Here is a 13,258-nt window from a genome sequence, read left to right on the forward strand (position 1 = left end):
ACGAAGGGCTGAATGTAGCAGACAGGGCAGCAAACATTGGCTCCCATGCTTCCTTGAGATAATTGCAAATCTCATGCTTCTGGCCTTCGTTTAGTGAACCTGCCAATGTTCTGTAGCTCTTTCTCTGGCTCTTCAGGCAATGGGCTCTGGAGTCCTTGCTGATTTTGTTGCCCTCCCTCCTGCCCTTTTTCCCCGTCCTGATCAACCAAGTTGAATCATGCATTACAGTGTCTCTCAGATCTGCCCCTCCCTCCCCACCCCACCCTCTCACACCACACGTTTCTCAGCCCCTTGTTGCAGGGTGGAAAAATCTTAGGCATTAAAATGGTTGTGGCCCTCCAAAGCTCCACTCCCCGACAAAATCTTATTCTTTGGCATTTAAGTGTAAATGAATTCATAAACTGAAATCAATTAAATTTTCTCTTTAGTGGATGATAATGATAAGAAGGCTGGATGCCCTGCTGACACCCACACCATGGCCCTCACACTACCCCTTGTCACCAAATTCACCTCCTGGAAACATCCCTTACTGGCGCAGCTCCCTCAGAAACTTCAGGGAATCCCATCTTCTATGGGATGAAGTACAGCCCCCGACTCTCCCCTCTGAGTCCCAAGAACTTCCATGGTCTGGCCAACTGCCTCCCCGGCTCAGCTCCACTGGTGGAAGTGAGCTAGCTCATGAACTACCTCACCTCTCACCTCTCCTGTCTTAGAAGGCTCTCTGTTCCTCACATCCCTGCAGAGTCTGCTACGAGCATCACTCCACGGTGGCCCCCTGTGCCGTCCTGCTTCATCCAACGGCCCGTCCCTGCCCAGAGCCCCAGGTTGATGCCTTCCCTCTAACATGAAACATCTCTTGGCTATTTGGAACTGTATTGAAACTGCCCAACTCAGATTGGGACCTGAACCTACTGTCTTTAAATTGAAATCACAGCCCTATTCTCAAGGCTGACTGAATCTCAGGTCCTCAATATCTCATTGCAGAAAGAATTCGGTGAGAGACAAAGTGATGGGTAAGAAGTGGATTTATTTAGAGACACATGCCATAGACAGAATATGATCCATCTCGAAAGGAGAGAGTGGTAATGGCAGGAACACAGTTCACAGAGCATAGGCCATCTCAGAAGGTGAGAGTCCCAGAAATATGGGGTGGGTAGATTTTATGGGCAGGGTAATTTCATAGGCTAATGAGTGAGAGGACAGGATTATTCCAACTGTTTTGGAGAAGGTGTGGACATTTCCAGGAAATGGGCCACCACCCACTTTTTGGCCTTTTATGGTCAGCCTTGGAACTATCATGGCGCTGGTGGGAGGGTCATTTATCTAATGTGTTACAGTGAGCATACGGTGTGGTTCCAGGCCCACTGAAAGTCGAATCTTCTGCCATGTTGGACCTAGTTGGTTCTAACCAATTTTTGTCTGGTCTTCAACAGCTATGTCATTCTTTTAAAGATTGTGCCCTGCCCGCTTCCCTCCTGTTTCAATAAGACCTTTTTCTTCTTTGATATCATCACACAGACTCATTCTTTCACTCACTTATTAATTAATTAATTTGCTCACAGTATTGTGGTTAAGAACATGGGCTGTAGAATTCTGGTATCTGGCTATTCACTCCTATGTAACCAGCTACCCTGGCTGTGACCTTTAGGTCATAGGCTATTTCTGCTCACAAATCAGGTTGTGTTCAGCAGGTCAGTTCTCAAGGGAATGCAGTCAGATGATGGCAGCGGGTGACCTTGTCCAGGAGGAAAGTCTCCTCTACTCTTCTAGGTTCTTCTGGCTGGTCTAAGAATTAAGTTGACATGAGAGTGATTCACCAGAGAAAGTCAAACAAGTTTAGTAAGATCTATTGTGGGAACAGGTCCTCTGTGTAAATTATATAAGGCAGTTTGTGTGTGTGTGTGTGTGTGTGTGTGTGTGTTAGTCACTCAGTCGGTCCAGCTCTTTGCAGCCCCATAGACTGTAACCTCCCAGGCTCCTTTGTCCATTGAATTCTCCAGGCAAGAATACTGAAGTGGGTAATCAGTCCCTTCTCCAGGGGATCTTCCCGACCCAGGGATCAAATCTGAGTCTCCTGCATTACAGGTGGATTCTTTACCATCTGAGCCACCAGGAAAGCCAAGGCAGTTAGGTGGAAAGTCAAAATTTCTTCCTGAGTCTTTCCAGCTTTGATTGTTTTCAGCTCAAAATAATGCATATGGCAAAGAGACATTGTGGGCTGGCAAGTTTTGCTCCTCTGCAGGGTCATCTCAAAAGTGTCTTCCTTCTCATGTCTGGTGCCCAGGGTGGAAAGATGTCAAAGCTAGGCTGGGGACAGCTTGGGCTCCTCGGGCATCAAGGCATCATTCTCATCATTCCCTCTCTCTCTGGTCTCTAATTTGGCCACCTGACAGCTGAAGAGAAACCAGCAGAAACTGGAAGTTTCACAACGTTATTAGTCCTGGTGCATTCTAGTCTTTGAATTGATCACAGAGGTCCAATCAGATTCAAAGGCGAGAGGAATTAGACTTTTGTTAGGAGGAGTGTTGAAGGATTTACAGACATCTTGTAAAACCATTATACTGGGGCCACCCTGCCTTGCTTAGTCCATACCCCAGCTCTGCCTTTTAACAGCTGTGTGGCTAAGGCAAATTATTGAATCCTTAGAGCAACCTCAGTGAAGATTATGTGTGGAGTTTTCAGCAAAGTGCATGATACATAAGAAGTGCTCAAGAAACATTAACTGTTTTTTTTTTGATTGAGAATGCTCCAGTCAGCGAGATGCATTCATTAAAGAGGGGGTTCTGGTACCCCTTCTTTCTGGTTGTGCCTCCACTGGCTGGGACTTCCATTCCCAGACTTCCATCTCTAATCCTCAGGTTCTTGCCTATAGGATGGAGGTAATTCCAGTAACTGCCTCAGCAGGTTGTCGTGAGGTTGAAACCCAGGTGTCCTACAGGAAGCACCGAACAAGGACTGATGCAGCATAGAGCGTGTGCATGGGGACATGGGGACAGTGTGGCGTGGGCCATGCATCAGGCACTGGATGCTGACATGTGATAAAGACGCGGCTCCTGCCCCGGGGAGTGTGCAGCCCAGCCTCCTAGGCACACAGCACACAATTCCTTAGGGCCTCTCCCAGAACAAGGGCTCATACTATTACTATTACTGCTACTATGATCTGTTCTACTCACGAAACTTCTGAGTCTAATGTGTGGGTTTTCTGCTCCAAACAATTCTTCTGTTGTCTGTAGACACCAGCTGCATGTCCTACAATTTAATTTGGTTCTAACACTACCTAGGGCTTCCCTAGTGGCTCAAGAGGTAAAGAAGCTCCCTGCCGTGAAGGAGACTTGCAGGAGAAGCAAGTTCACTCCCTGGGTTGGGAAGATCCCCTGGAGAAGGGCATGGCAACCCATCCGGTATTCTTGCTTGGAAATTTCATGGACAGTGGAGCCTGGTGGGCTGCAGTCCATGGGGTTGCAAAAGAGTCGGATACGACTGGATGACTAAACAACAATGACAACAACAAGGGTTAGCACAGACTCCACAGGTTAAGGGCTCAGTCCCAGAGACATCAATCATCAGACCCACTTCAGACATCAATGAGAAGAATTGGGTCTCCAGTTATCTATACTTCTCTCCGACTTGGCTGCAAAACTGGAGTTCCCACAACCCCCTGCTAATTTGCTAGAATGGCTTGTAGAGTCAGTGAACACATTATTTACAGTCTCCACTTTATTATAAAGATCATTATAAAAGATACAGAGGGACAGAGGATGAGGCAGGGCATAGGGTGAGAACTGGAAGGGTCCTGAGCTCAGGGGCCTCTGTCCCGTGCAGTTGGGGCACACCATCTTCCCTGAAGTGTTCACCAGGAATCTCACCGAACCTGGCTGTTTAGGGGTTTTATGGAGGTTCCATTGCGTAGACATGATTGATGACCTCATTGCCCACTGCTGGTTAACTCAACCTCCAGGCCCTCCCTTCCCCAGAAGCTGGGGGGTTGGGCTGAAAGTTCCAACCATCTAATCACCTGGTCGTTTCCTTAATAACCAGCCCCCATCCTGAAACTGAGAGCTAACTGAGAGTCACCACTCTAGCTTAAACTCAGGTGTGGTTTGTTATGAACAACAAAAGAATACTCCTTTTACCCGTATCACTTAGGAAGCTACAAGAGTTTCAGGAGCTCTGTGCCAGTAACTGGGGCTGAAAACCAAATAAATATTTCTTAAATATCATAATATCCCAACTGCTGTGTCACTTCACAAGGTTACTTCCTAGTTACATCTCCAGGTGGAGTGTCTCCAATGTGATGCCTTCCTAGGGACTTTCCAGAGTAATTCAGACACATGATCTTCACCTGGTATACTGTCGCTCCACCCCTATTTAAGGAGCCCTCTGTGTGGGGCACCCAGACTGTGAATGGAGACCCTCTTGATTGCTTTACTCTGTGGCCTTCTTCCTAGGAGGGGTTCAAGCCCTGGATTTCCAAGGCACAGGAGTCTGGCCACCAAGGCCCCCAAATGTCACTCAGCTGGTCGAGCTGAGGCCCATGGAGCCAGCTCAAAGCAAGGGTCTGCCTCCTTTTGGAGCTGTGGCCTCTTCCCCTGAACACTTCTTGGACCTCCCCAGCCACTTCCCCACAGGGTGGGGGTGTGTGGTCTACGCATCACCATTACAGTGAACAGGTTGGAGAGCCAAAGCTGGGCAGGAAGTCGGCCTTCTGGGGCTCCAGCAGCCTTCTTCCCTCAGCGGAGACCCCTCTGACTCCTCTGCAGTGTCCTTGGCCCTCACCTTCTGGAGCACAAACCCTAGCTTACACGGCTGCTGTTAGCAAACTGAACTTGAGTCCACTCACGGTGGAGCTAGTTTACTGACACTGGCTGTTGTGAAAGGCGGCCTGTGCTCCCAAGACCTGCCTTCCCCGCTCGCTTTCAGGGAAGGGTGTTTAAAGGCAGCCATTTGGAGTAAGGGCTGCAGCTTGTGGAACTTTCTTCTGTTTGGTATTTAGTGAGGTAACATGAAAATGCTTTGGGAATCTTAAAGTCAGCCTTCAGGTTCCAACCAGTTTGCATGTAGTCACCATCCTCCACTTGGAAGGAGGCCTTAGTTTCTGTAGAACAACTCAAACGTATGGGTCAGATAATTATATATATCCTGTGAGGAGGAACTAGGACTCTCTTTTTTAAAAAGATCAGTTCAATTGCTCAGTCCTGTCCGACTCTTTGTGATCCATGGACAGCAGCACACCAGTTTTCCCTGTCCATCACCAACTCTCGGAGATTGCTCAAAGTCAAGTCCATTGAGTCGGTGATGCCATCCAACCATCTCCTTCTCCTCCTGCCCTCAATCTTTCCCAGCATCAGGGTCTTTTCAAATGAGTCAGTTCTTCACATCAGGTGACCAAAGTATTGGAGTTTCAGCTTCAGCATCAGTCCTTCCAATGAATAGTCAGGAATGATTTCCTTTAGGATGGACTGGTTGGATCTCCTTGCAGTCCAAGGGACTCTCAAGAGTCTTCTCCAACACCACAGTTCAAAAGCATCAATTCTTCGGCACTCAGCTTTCTTTATGGTCCAGCTCTCACATCCATACATGACTACTGGAAAAACCATAGCCTTGACTAGATGGACCTTTGTTGGCAAAGTAATGTCTCTGCTTTTTAAAATGCTGTCTAAGTTGGTCATAGCTTTTCTTCCAAGGAGCAAGCATCTTTTAATTTTATGGCTGCAGTCACCATCTGCAGTGATTTTGGAGTCCAAAAAAATAAAGTCTGTCACTATTTCCCCATCTATTTGCCATGAAGTGATGGGACCAGGTGCCATGATCTTAGTTTTCTGAATGTTGAGTTTTAAGCCAACTTTTTCAGTCTCCTATTTTACTTTCTGAAGAGGCTCTTTAGTTCTTCGCTTTCTGCCATAAGGGTGGTATCATCTGCATATCTGAGGTTATTGATATTTCTCCCAGCAATCTTGATTCCAGCTTGTGCTTCATCCAGCCCAGCATTTTGCATGATGTACTCTGCATATAAGTTAAATAAGCAGGGTGACAATATACAGCCTTGATGTACTCCTTTCCTGATTTGGAACCAGTCTGTTGTTCCATGTCTAGTTCTAAGTGTTGCTTCTTGACCTACATATAGATTTCTCAGTATGCAGGTAAGGTGGTCTGGTGTTCCCATCTCTTTAAGAATTGTCCACAGTTTGTTGTGATCCACACAGATATTTAAGATATTTAAATATATAAATAAAGGTATAAATAAAGATATTTATCTTTATTTTGGCTGTGCTGCACAGCTCAAGGACGCCCAGTTTCCTGACCAGAGGTCGAACCCAGGTCCTAGAAATTAAAGTGCCAGGGCCTAACCATTGGACCACCAGAGAAGTCCCAGGGCTCTGTTTTATTGATGAACTATTGTTTAAACTCTCATTGCTTTTCTTGCTTGACTTCTTTTCCTTCATTCTGTATTCTTTCACTTCCCTAATTAGTAACTTCTTGAGTCTGCTCTTTAGAACTCTAAGAAGGCCTAGGAGAATAAAGTCTTTTTCTACAAAAATAGAAGCTGGGCACATAGTGGGGCTATTATACCCAAGAAGATCCTGTTCAGTTTCAGTTTTTACTTCTCTTTGATATTCTTCTGTCCTGAGGGGAACAAGGGCGGGACAAGAAAGGGAACAACGTTTTGGATAGAGAGGATAATCATAAATTCAGCAGGGGGACTGTTTCATCCTTCCCCTAAAATTAACCTTCTTTTCCTAGCCTCTTCCTCAGACAGCCTTTTTTCTACAATCCCCTCTGGGCATTCTCACTCCTCTGCTCCCTGACCTCACCTGTGCCTGGTGACCAATGAAGTCACTATGCACCTGAAGGGTGTTAAATTTAAGAACTTGGTTTGATACCCAGTGGAGACTCCTTCTAGACTTTAACAACAACAGTGTCAGAGTTTGGGTCAGAGATGGGAATCAGGATGGACAGAGTCATCAGTTTTTATTTTTTTTAATCTTGGCTATGCTGGGTCATTACTGTGGGACTTGGGCTCTCTGATTGTAGTGCTCGGGCTCCAGAGGTTGTGGGTTTAGTTGCACTGTGGCATATGGGATCTTAGTTTCCTGACCAGGGATGGAACCTCTATCCTCTGCTTTGGAAGATGGATTCTTAACCACTGGATGCCAGGGAAGTACCGAGAATCATCAGCTTTAAGAGGCGAGTTGGCTGTGGGAGGGGCTGAGTGTCTGCAGAGAAGAGAAGGGGCCAAGCAAGAGCTGTGTCACAGAGATGGAAAAGGAAGGGGGTTTCTACTAAGGAGAGTGATCATGGAAGAGAGGTCAGGGAGCCAAGCAAGGCTTAGGAAAAAAAGACTCCTCAGCTCAGCAAGTGTAATGGGGGAAGGAAGGCATGGATGAGCAGGAAGTAGAAACAGCTGGTGGAGATAGCACAGTGGAAGAGTTGAAAACAAGAGGAAAATGGTAACCAGGACATGGGACACTATAAAACCTCACTTCTGGAGTTTCATTAAAGGTCAGTTGTCCAGTGTCCTCAAAAGTGACAATGGACCAGCATCATTCCAGGACTTGTGATGTCTCTGGGGCAGGAGGCTCAGGATGGGACCCAAGGATTGCATCTCCAAGTGCCTGGTGATGCTGATGCTGGTTTGTGGAAGTGAGAGCCCTGATCTAGTCCAGCCTGCACTACCCTACCCCAGGTGGATGGTTAATGCCTGCCATATGGCACTCACTGCTGCACAGGAGGCAGTGCTCACCATGAAAAAAGTCAGGTCTGTTTTCAAACCAAAATGCTTGATTATATCCACCAACATGAGAAAGAGTCTCAACTTAATTCAGTCTTCAAATTAACTCAGACTTTCTAAGAAGCTCTCAAGGAGCAGGAAGGGCCATGGAGGAAAGGCAAGCCATGCAACCCGCATTGAAATTTTCATAAAGTGTATTCATCCATGTTGTTGAATGTAAATGTAACATTCCATTCTAAGAATATACCATATGTATTTTTCCTATTCTGTAGATAGGTCATGAGTTTTATATAGCTTCCATTTTGCTGGATAATGTCTTCGAAGGTGATTGTACAAATTTGCACCCACCACTGGCAATGTATGAGGCTCCTCCTGTTGCTCTGTATCCTTATCAACACTTAGTGTAGTTGCTCTTTCATATGAGCCTGATTTGTTGGGTGATAGTATTAATATTTCACTGTGGTTCTAAGGGAAATATTAACACAACTGTGTACTTTCTCATGTCTATTGGTTTTCTTTTGTTAAATGCCTATTCAAATCTCTTGCCCCTTTTTGTACTGGATTATATGATTTTTTCTTAATGGGACTCTTAGGAGTTATTTTTATATTCTGTGTATGAGCCCTTTGCCAGTCACATGTACTGTGAATATCTTCCACTCAGTAGCTTATTTTTACTTTCTCCATGGTGTCTTTGATAAATAAGAGTCCTTGATTTTTTTGATCAGAATTTTTCATTGACCTACAACATGTATACAGAAAAGTACACAAATCATAACTGTTCAGCTTAGTAAATTATCAAAAAGTGAACACATTCTTGAAACCAGCACCTTGACCAAGAAACAGAATTTCCAGAACTCCAGAAGTCTCTTTCTCTCCACTGGAGCCAACCACTGTCCTGGCTTCTAACACCAAAGGATTCGTTTTGCCGTGAGTTTTCTTAAGGGCTTTTTGTGTCTGGATGAAGAAGACCATTGCTATCCTGCCATTTGTTGTTTTGCCTCTTGCCTTTGAATCCACAGTCCACTTGGAGTTGTTTTGCACGTTGCATGATTTTCACATACACATTGTCTCAGCATTAGTTGCCCTCTCCAGTGTTCTTGCCTGGAGAATCCCAGGGATGGGGGAGCCTGGTGGGCTGCCGTCTATGGAGTCGCACAGAGTCGGACACGACTGAAGTGACTTAGCAGCAGCAGCAGCATTAGTTATTGAAGACACTATCCCTCTCCAATGATCTGCTGCTGCTGCTAAGTCACTTCAGTCGTGTCCGACTCTGTGCGACCCCGTAGATGGCAGCCCACCAGGCTGCCCCGTTCCTGGGATTCTCCAGGCAAGAACACTGAAGTGGATTACCATTTCCTTTTCCAGTACATGAAAGTGAAAAGTGAAAGTGAAGTCACTCAGTCGTGTCCAACTCTTAGCGACCCCATGGACTGCAGCCTACCAGGCTCCTCCATCCATGGGATTTTCCAGGCAAGAGTACTGGAGTGGGGTGCCATTGCTTTCTCTGCCAGTGATCTGCAGTGATATCTAAAGTCAGGTGTCTGTAAGTGTGTGTGTGTTTCTGGAGTCTCCACTCTGTTCCATTTATTCATTTGTCCATTTTTATACCGGTACTTCACTTTTTCTTTTTTAAAATTTTTTGACCGCACAACATGGCACATGGGATCTTAGTTCCCCCATCAGGGATCAAACCTGAAGCCCCTGCATTGCAAGACCAGAATTCTAACCACTGGAGTCCTAGTTCTTCACTTCTGAATTACTGTATTTCTATAGCAAATCCTGATATCTGGTAGAACAAATCCTCCCACCCTTTTTTCCTTCAAGAAGAACTGTTATTGGAACTTTGAATTTCCTAATAATCTCTTTGTCAAGTTCCACAAGAAAACCAAATGGGATTTTTATTATAATTGCATTGAGTCTAAAGTTTAATATGGAGTAATTAATATCTTTGGGCTTCCCTGGTGGCTCAGACAGTAAAGAATCTGCCTGCAGTGTGGGAGATCCAGGTTTTATCCCTGAGTTGGGAAGATTCCCTGGAGAAGGGAATGGCAACCCAGTCCAGTATTCTTGCCTAGAAAATTCCATGGACAGAGGAGCCTGCTGGGCTGCTGTCCATGGGATCTCAAAGAGTCAGACATAGCTGAGCAACTAACACACAGTTCAGTTCAGTTGCTCAGTCGTGTCTGACTCTTTGCGACCCCATGAACCGCAGCACGCCAGGCCTCACTGTCCATCACCAACTCCCAGAGTTCACTCAAACTCATGTCCATTGACTCGGTGATGCCATCCAGCCATCTCATGCTCTGCCGTCCCCTTCTCCTCCTGCCCTCAGTCTTTCCCACCATCAGGGACTCATTTCAAATGAGTCAGCTCTTTGCATCAGGTGGCCAAAGTATTGGAGTTTCAGCTTCAACATCAGTCCTTCCAGTGAACACACAGGACTGATCTCCTTTAGGATGGACTGGTTGGATCTCCTTGCAATCCAAGGGATTCTCAAGAGTCTTCTCCAACACCACAGTTCAAAAACATCAACTCTTAGGCACTCAGCTTTCTTTATAGTCCAACTCTCATATCCATACATGACCACTGGAAAAACCATAGCCTTGACTAGATGGACCTTTGTTGGCAAAGTAAACACACAAACACACAATTAATATCTTTATAATATTGACTCTTCCAATTCAGGAAAATTATTTTTCCTTTACTTGGGTCTTTCATTTCTCTCAGTACTTCATAGCTTTCTTTATAGAAGACATTCAGATATTTTGTTAAATTTATTTCTATATATGTATTCCTAGTTTTAAAAAAATATTTATTTATTTGGCTGTGCCAGATTTTAGTTGCCGCATGCGGGATCTTCAATCTTCTTAAACCTGAAAAACCCACATCAGTGTTCTGGAGCCAAGACATGAATGCCTAGTTGACTTCACTAGGCTATTTTCTTTCTAACTCTTATAGGGCTTAGTCTTACTAAAAACATAAAATTGTTCACGGAAGAAGGAGAAAGGCCAGTAATTTGGAAGAATTTCTCAAAAATCAGGTTGGGAAGGGTGACAAAATGGAGCACTCAGGAGAACTCGGGGATGGAGTGTTAGCCTTGGGCTGCTGGGCCAGTCAGTAGCCACGTGACCTTCACGGCCCTGGGACCGAGGAAGGCAAGTTGTTGGTCCCACTCAAGCTTGGGGGTGCGAGGCCCTGAATGTAGCTTTGGAGCCTCCTGAATACACAGATGGTTTCCAACAGCCCAGGATCCTTGACACCTGCCCTGCCCTCCCGGATGGGCAACACCTCATAGCCTTGAATTTACCCTCCCAGGCTTTATCAATTTTCTCTCCAAAGAACGACTGGAGCTACAGAGGGCAAGGCAGGCCCTCGGGACAGAGAGACACAGTAGCAGGCACCAAGCAAGCTGACGTATTTTATCTGGAAATTGTCCAGCCACTGGTCAAACACTGTACTCATTATCTGAAAACCAGGGCACAGGGAAGTGGGTCCAAAGAGGGTGCTGGCTCTACTATTTCTGCCCTTTGGCTTTTGGGACAACCGGGCATTACAGGCTATGTGGTGCTCTATAGAAAGGGGACACGGGACAGCGGATAAGGGCTCAAGGGAGGGTGAAGAGCTCTGGCCCTGGGCTGTTTTAATGTCTCAGGGGTAAAGGAGATCCAGAGGACAAGGAATTAAACAGCCCTGCTTCCCACGGTGATACTGGGAGCACACGGTCCGGTACAGGGGCCTAGGTGCTGGGAGGGGGGACCCCGGCCAGGCTGCCGGCAGACCCTTCCTCATGTTGCAGTCCCCTCAGGAGAGAAAGACCAGCAGTTAGCCTTGAGGAGGGGGCCTCTGCCTCACACTGGCCATTCCACTCTACCTGGAGCCTGGAATAAGAAAAGACTGGCTGTCAGAGCAGTGATCTTTCATGGGCCCTGACCTGAGCCATCAGTTGAAAGCATAGGAAAATAAAAAGATCAGCTTATGACCCAATTAATCTGGGAGGGGAAAAGCAAAAATAAAAAGTGGGAATTTCCTGGCAGTCCAGTGGTTAGGACTCAATGCTTTCACTGCTGTGGGCCGGGGTTCAATTCCTGGGTAGGGAACTAGGATTCCACAAGCCATGTGGTATGACAGACAAGAAAAAGCAGTGTGTATGTGTTTGTTTGTGTTCATGCTTAAGAACACAGAAAATAGCCATGAAATCCCACCAGTAATAACTAAAATGCTCTCATTCTATCATGCTCAGTCAAAAAACCCCAAATCTCTTATGGTAAGATTGCAAGTATTAGCAAACCTACCGGGAGAGGTTTGGGGAAATCAGTGAGTCCATCCAATGTCCTGACCCACCAGATCCTGTTAGGATATCTGATCCTCCTTCCCTGCCCTCAGCTAAAGTCCCTGGCCCTCCCAGTCTCCATTCCCTGAGACCCAGACTCCCACCGCCACCCTAAGTTTCTCCCAGCTCAGACCACTGTGGGTCGGCATGCCCCGGTCCTGCCACCACTGCCAGGGCCCAGTGGCCCCAGATGCAGCAGGCTGGCCTCCAGACAGTGCCTTCCTCTCAGAAGGCCCTGTCCAGATGCTACCTGATGCTCTCAAAGACATCTTTTACCTGTGAGTGGAACAGCATTCATTAATATGCCTGACAGATACAGGGTTTTGGTTTTTCCCATTTAAGAGGTTTTTAAAATACTAAATAGTTTAAAATATTAAGATTAAATTTAAATAGATATTAAAATCTAAAAAAAAATCATTTCACAGAAGCATAACATATATAATCCAGCTCATTTCATACATGCATAGATTAACACCCACCCTGGCCTTCCCAGGTGGTGCTAGTGGTGAGGAATCTGCCTGCCAATGCAGGAGACCTAAGAGATGTGGTTTCGATCTGTGGATCAGGAAGATACCCCGGAGCAGAGCATGGCAACCCACTCCAGTATTCTCGCCTGGAGAATCCCATGGACAGAGAAGCCTGGCCGGCTACAGTCCATGGAGTCACAAAGAGTCGGACACGACTGAAGAGACTTAGCACACACACATGTGACCCAAGAAAGACACTTAAGGTAGACACAGTCCCAGCCTTCATGGAGAAAGCTTAGGCACCCAACACATCAGGAAGTAGTAAGAAAACCCCCATGGAATTCATTGCTGCTCAAAACCTCATTGCGGCTCTACTCAGGGTCCCCATGGAAGGCAGTTGGAGCTGTATACCCACCCAGTGGAAGGCAACTTAACCAGCTGTCTTTGCCCCTCTGCAGGCCCTGCCATCCCGGTGGGCGTGGACGTGCAGGTGGAGAGCCTGGACAGCATCTCCGAGGTGGACATGGTACGCGGGGTCCTTGGTGGGCAGTTCTGGTGCAGGATGCCAGGGCTGCTGTCCTGTGGCAGCCTGTGGTGGGTGGGGTCACACTGGTACTGGCTGTGCCTGGGGGCGGGGCCACAGCTGGAGGGGATAAAACTGGCACTTGGAGGTTGACCCAGGTGCAGTGAAATCTAGAGCTGGGGTTCTCTAGCTTCATGGGTCAAAATAAC

The 13,258-nt window shown here is 46.6% G+C and overlaps 1 protein-coding gene across 1 annotated transcript in view; it reads left to right on the forward strand.

The window, feature by feature from the left end:
• Positions 1-13,258, forward strand: part of GABRR2 (gamma-aminobutyric acid type A receptor subunit rho2) — a 40,219-nt gene that overhangs the window by 15,799 nt on the left and 11,162 nt on the right. Inside the window, 1 exon segment of the mRNA NM_001077946.1 lies at positions 12,985-13,052. Coding sequence (NP_001071414.2) covers positions 12,985-13,052 — 68 coding nt within the window.

Source organism: Bos taurus, chromosome 9 (assembly GCF_002263795.3).
Source record: "Bos taurus isolate L1 Dominette 01449 registration number 42190680 breed Hereford chromosome 9, ARS-UCD2.0, whole genome shotgun sequence".
NCBI lineage: Eukaryota > Metazoa > Chordata > Mammalia > Artiodactyla > Bovidae > Bos > Bos taurus.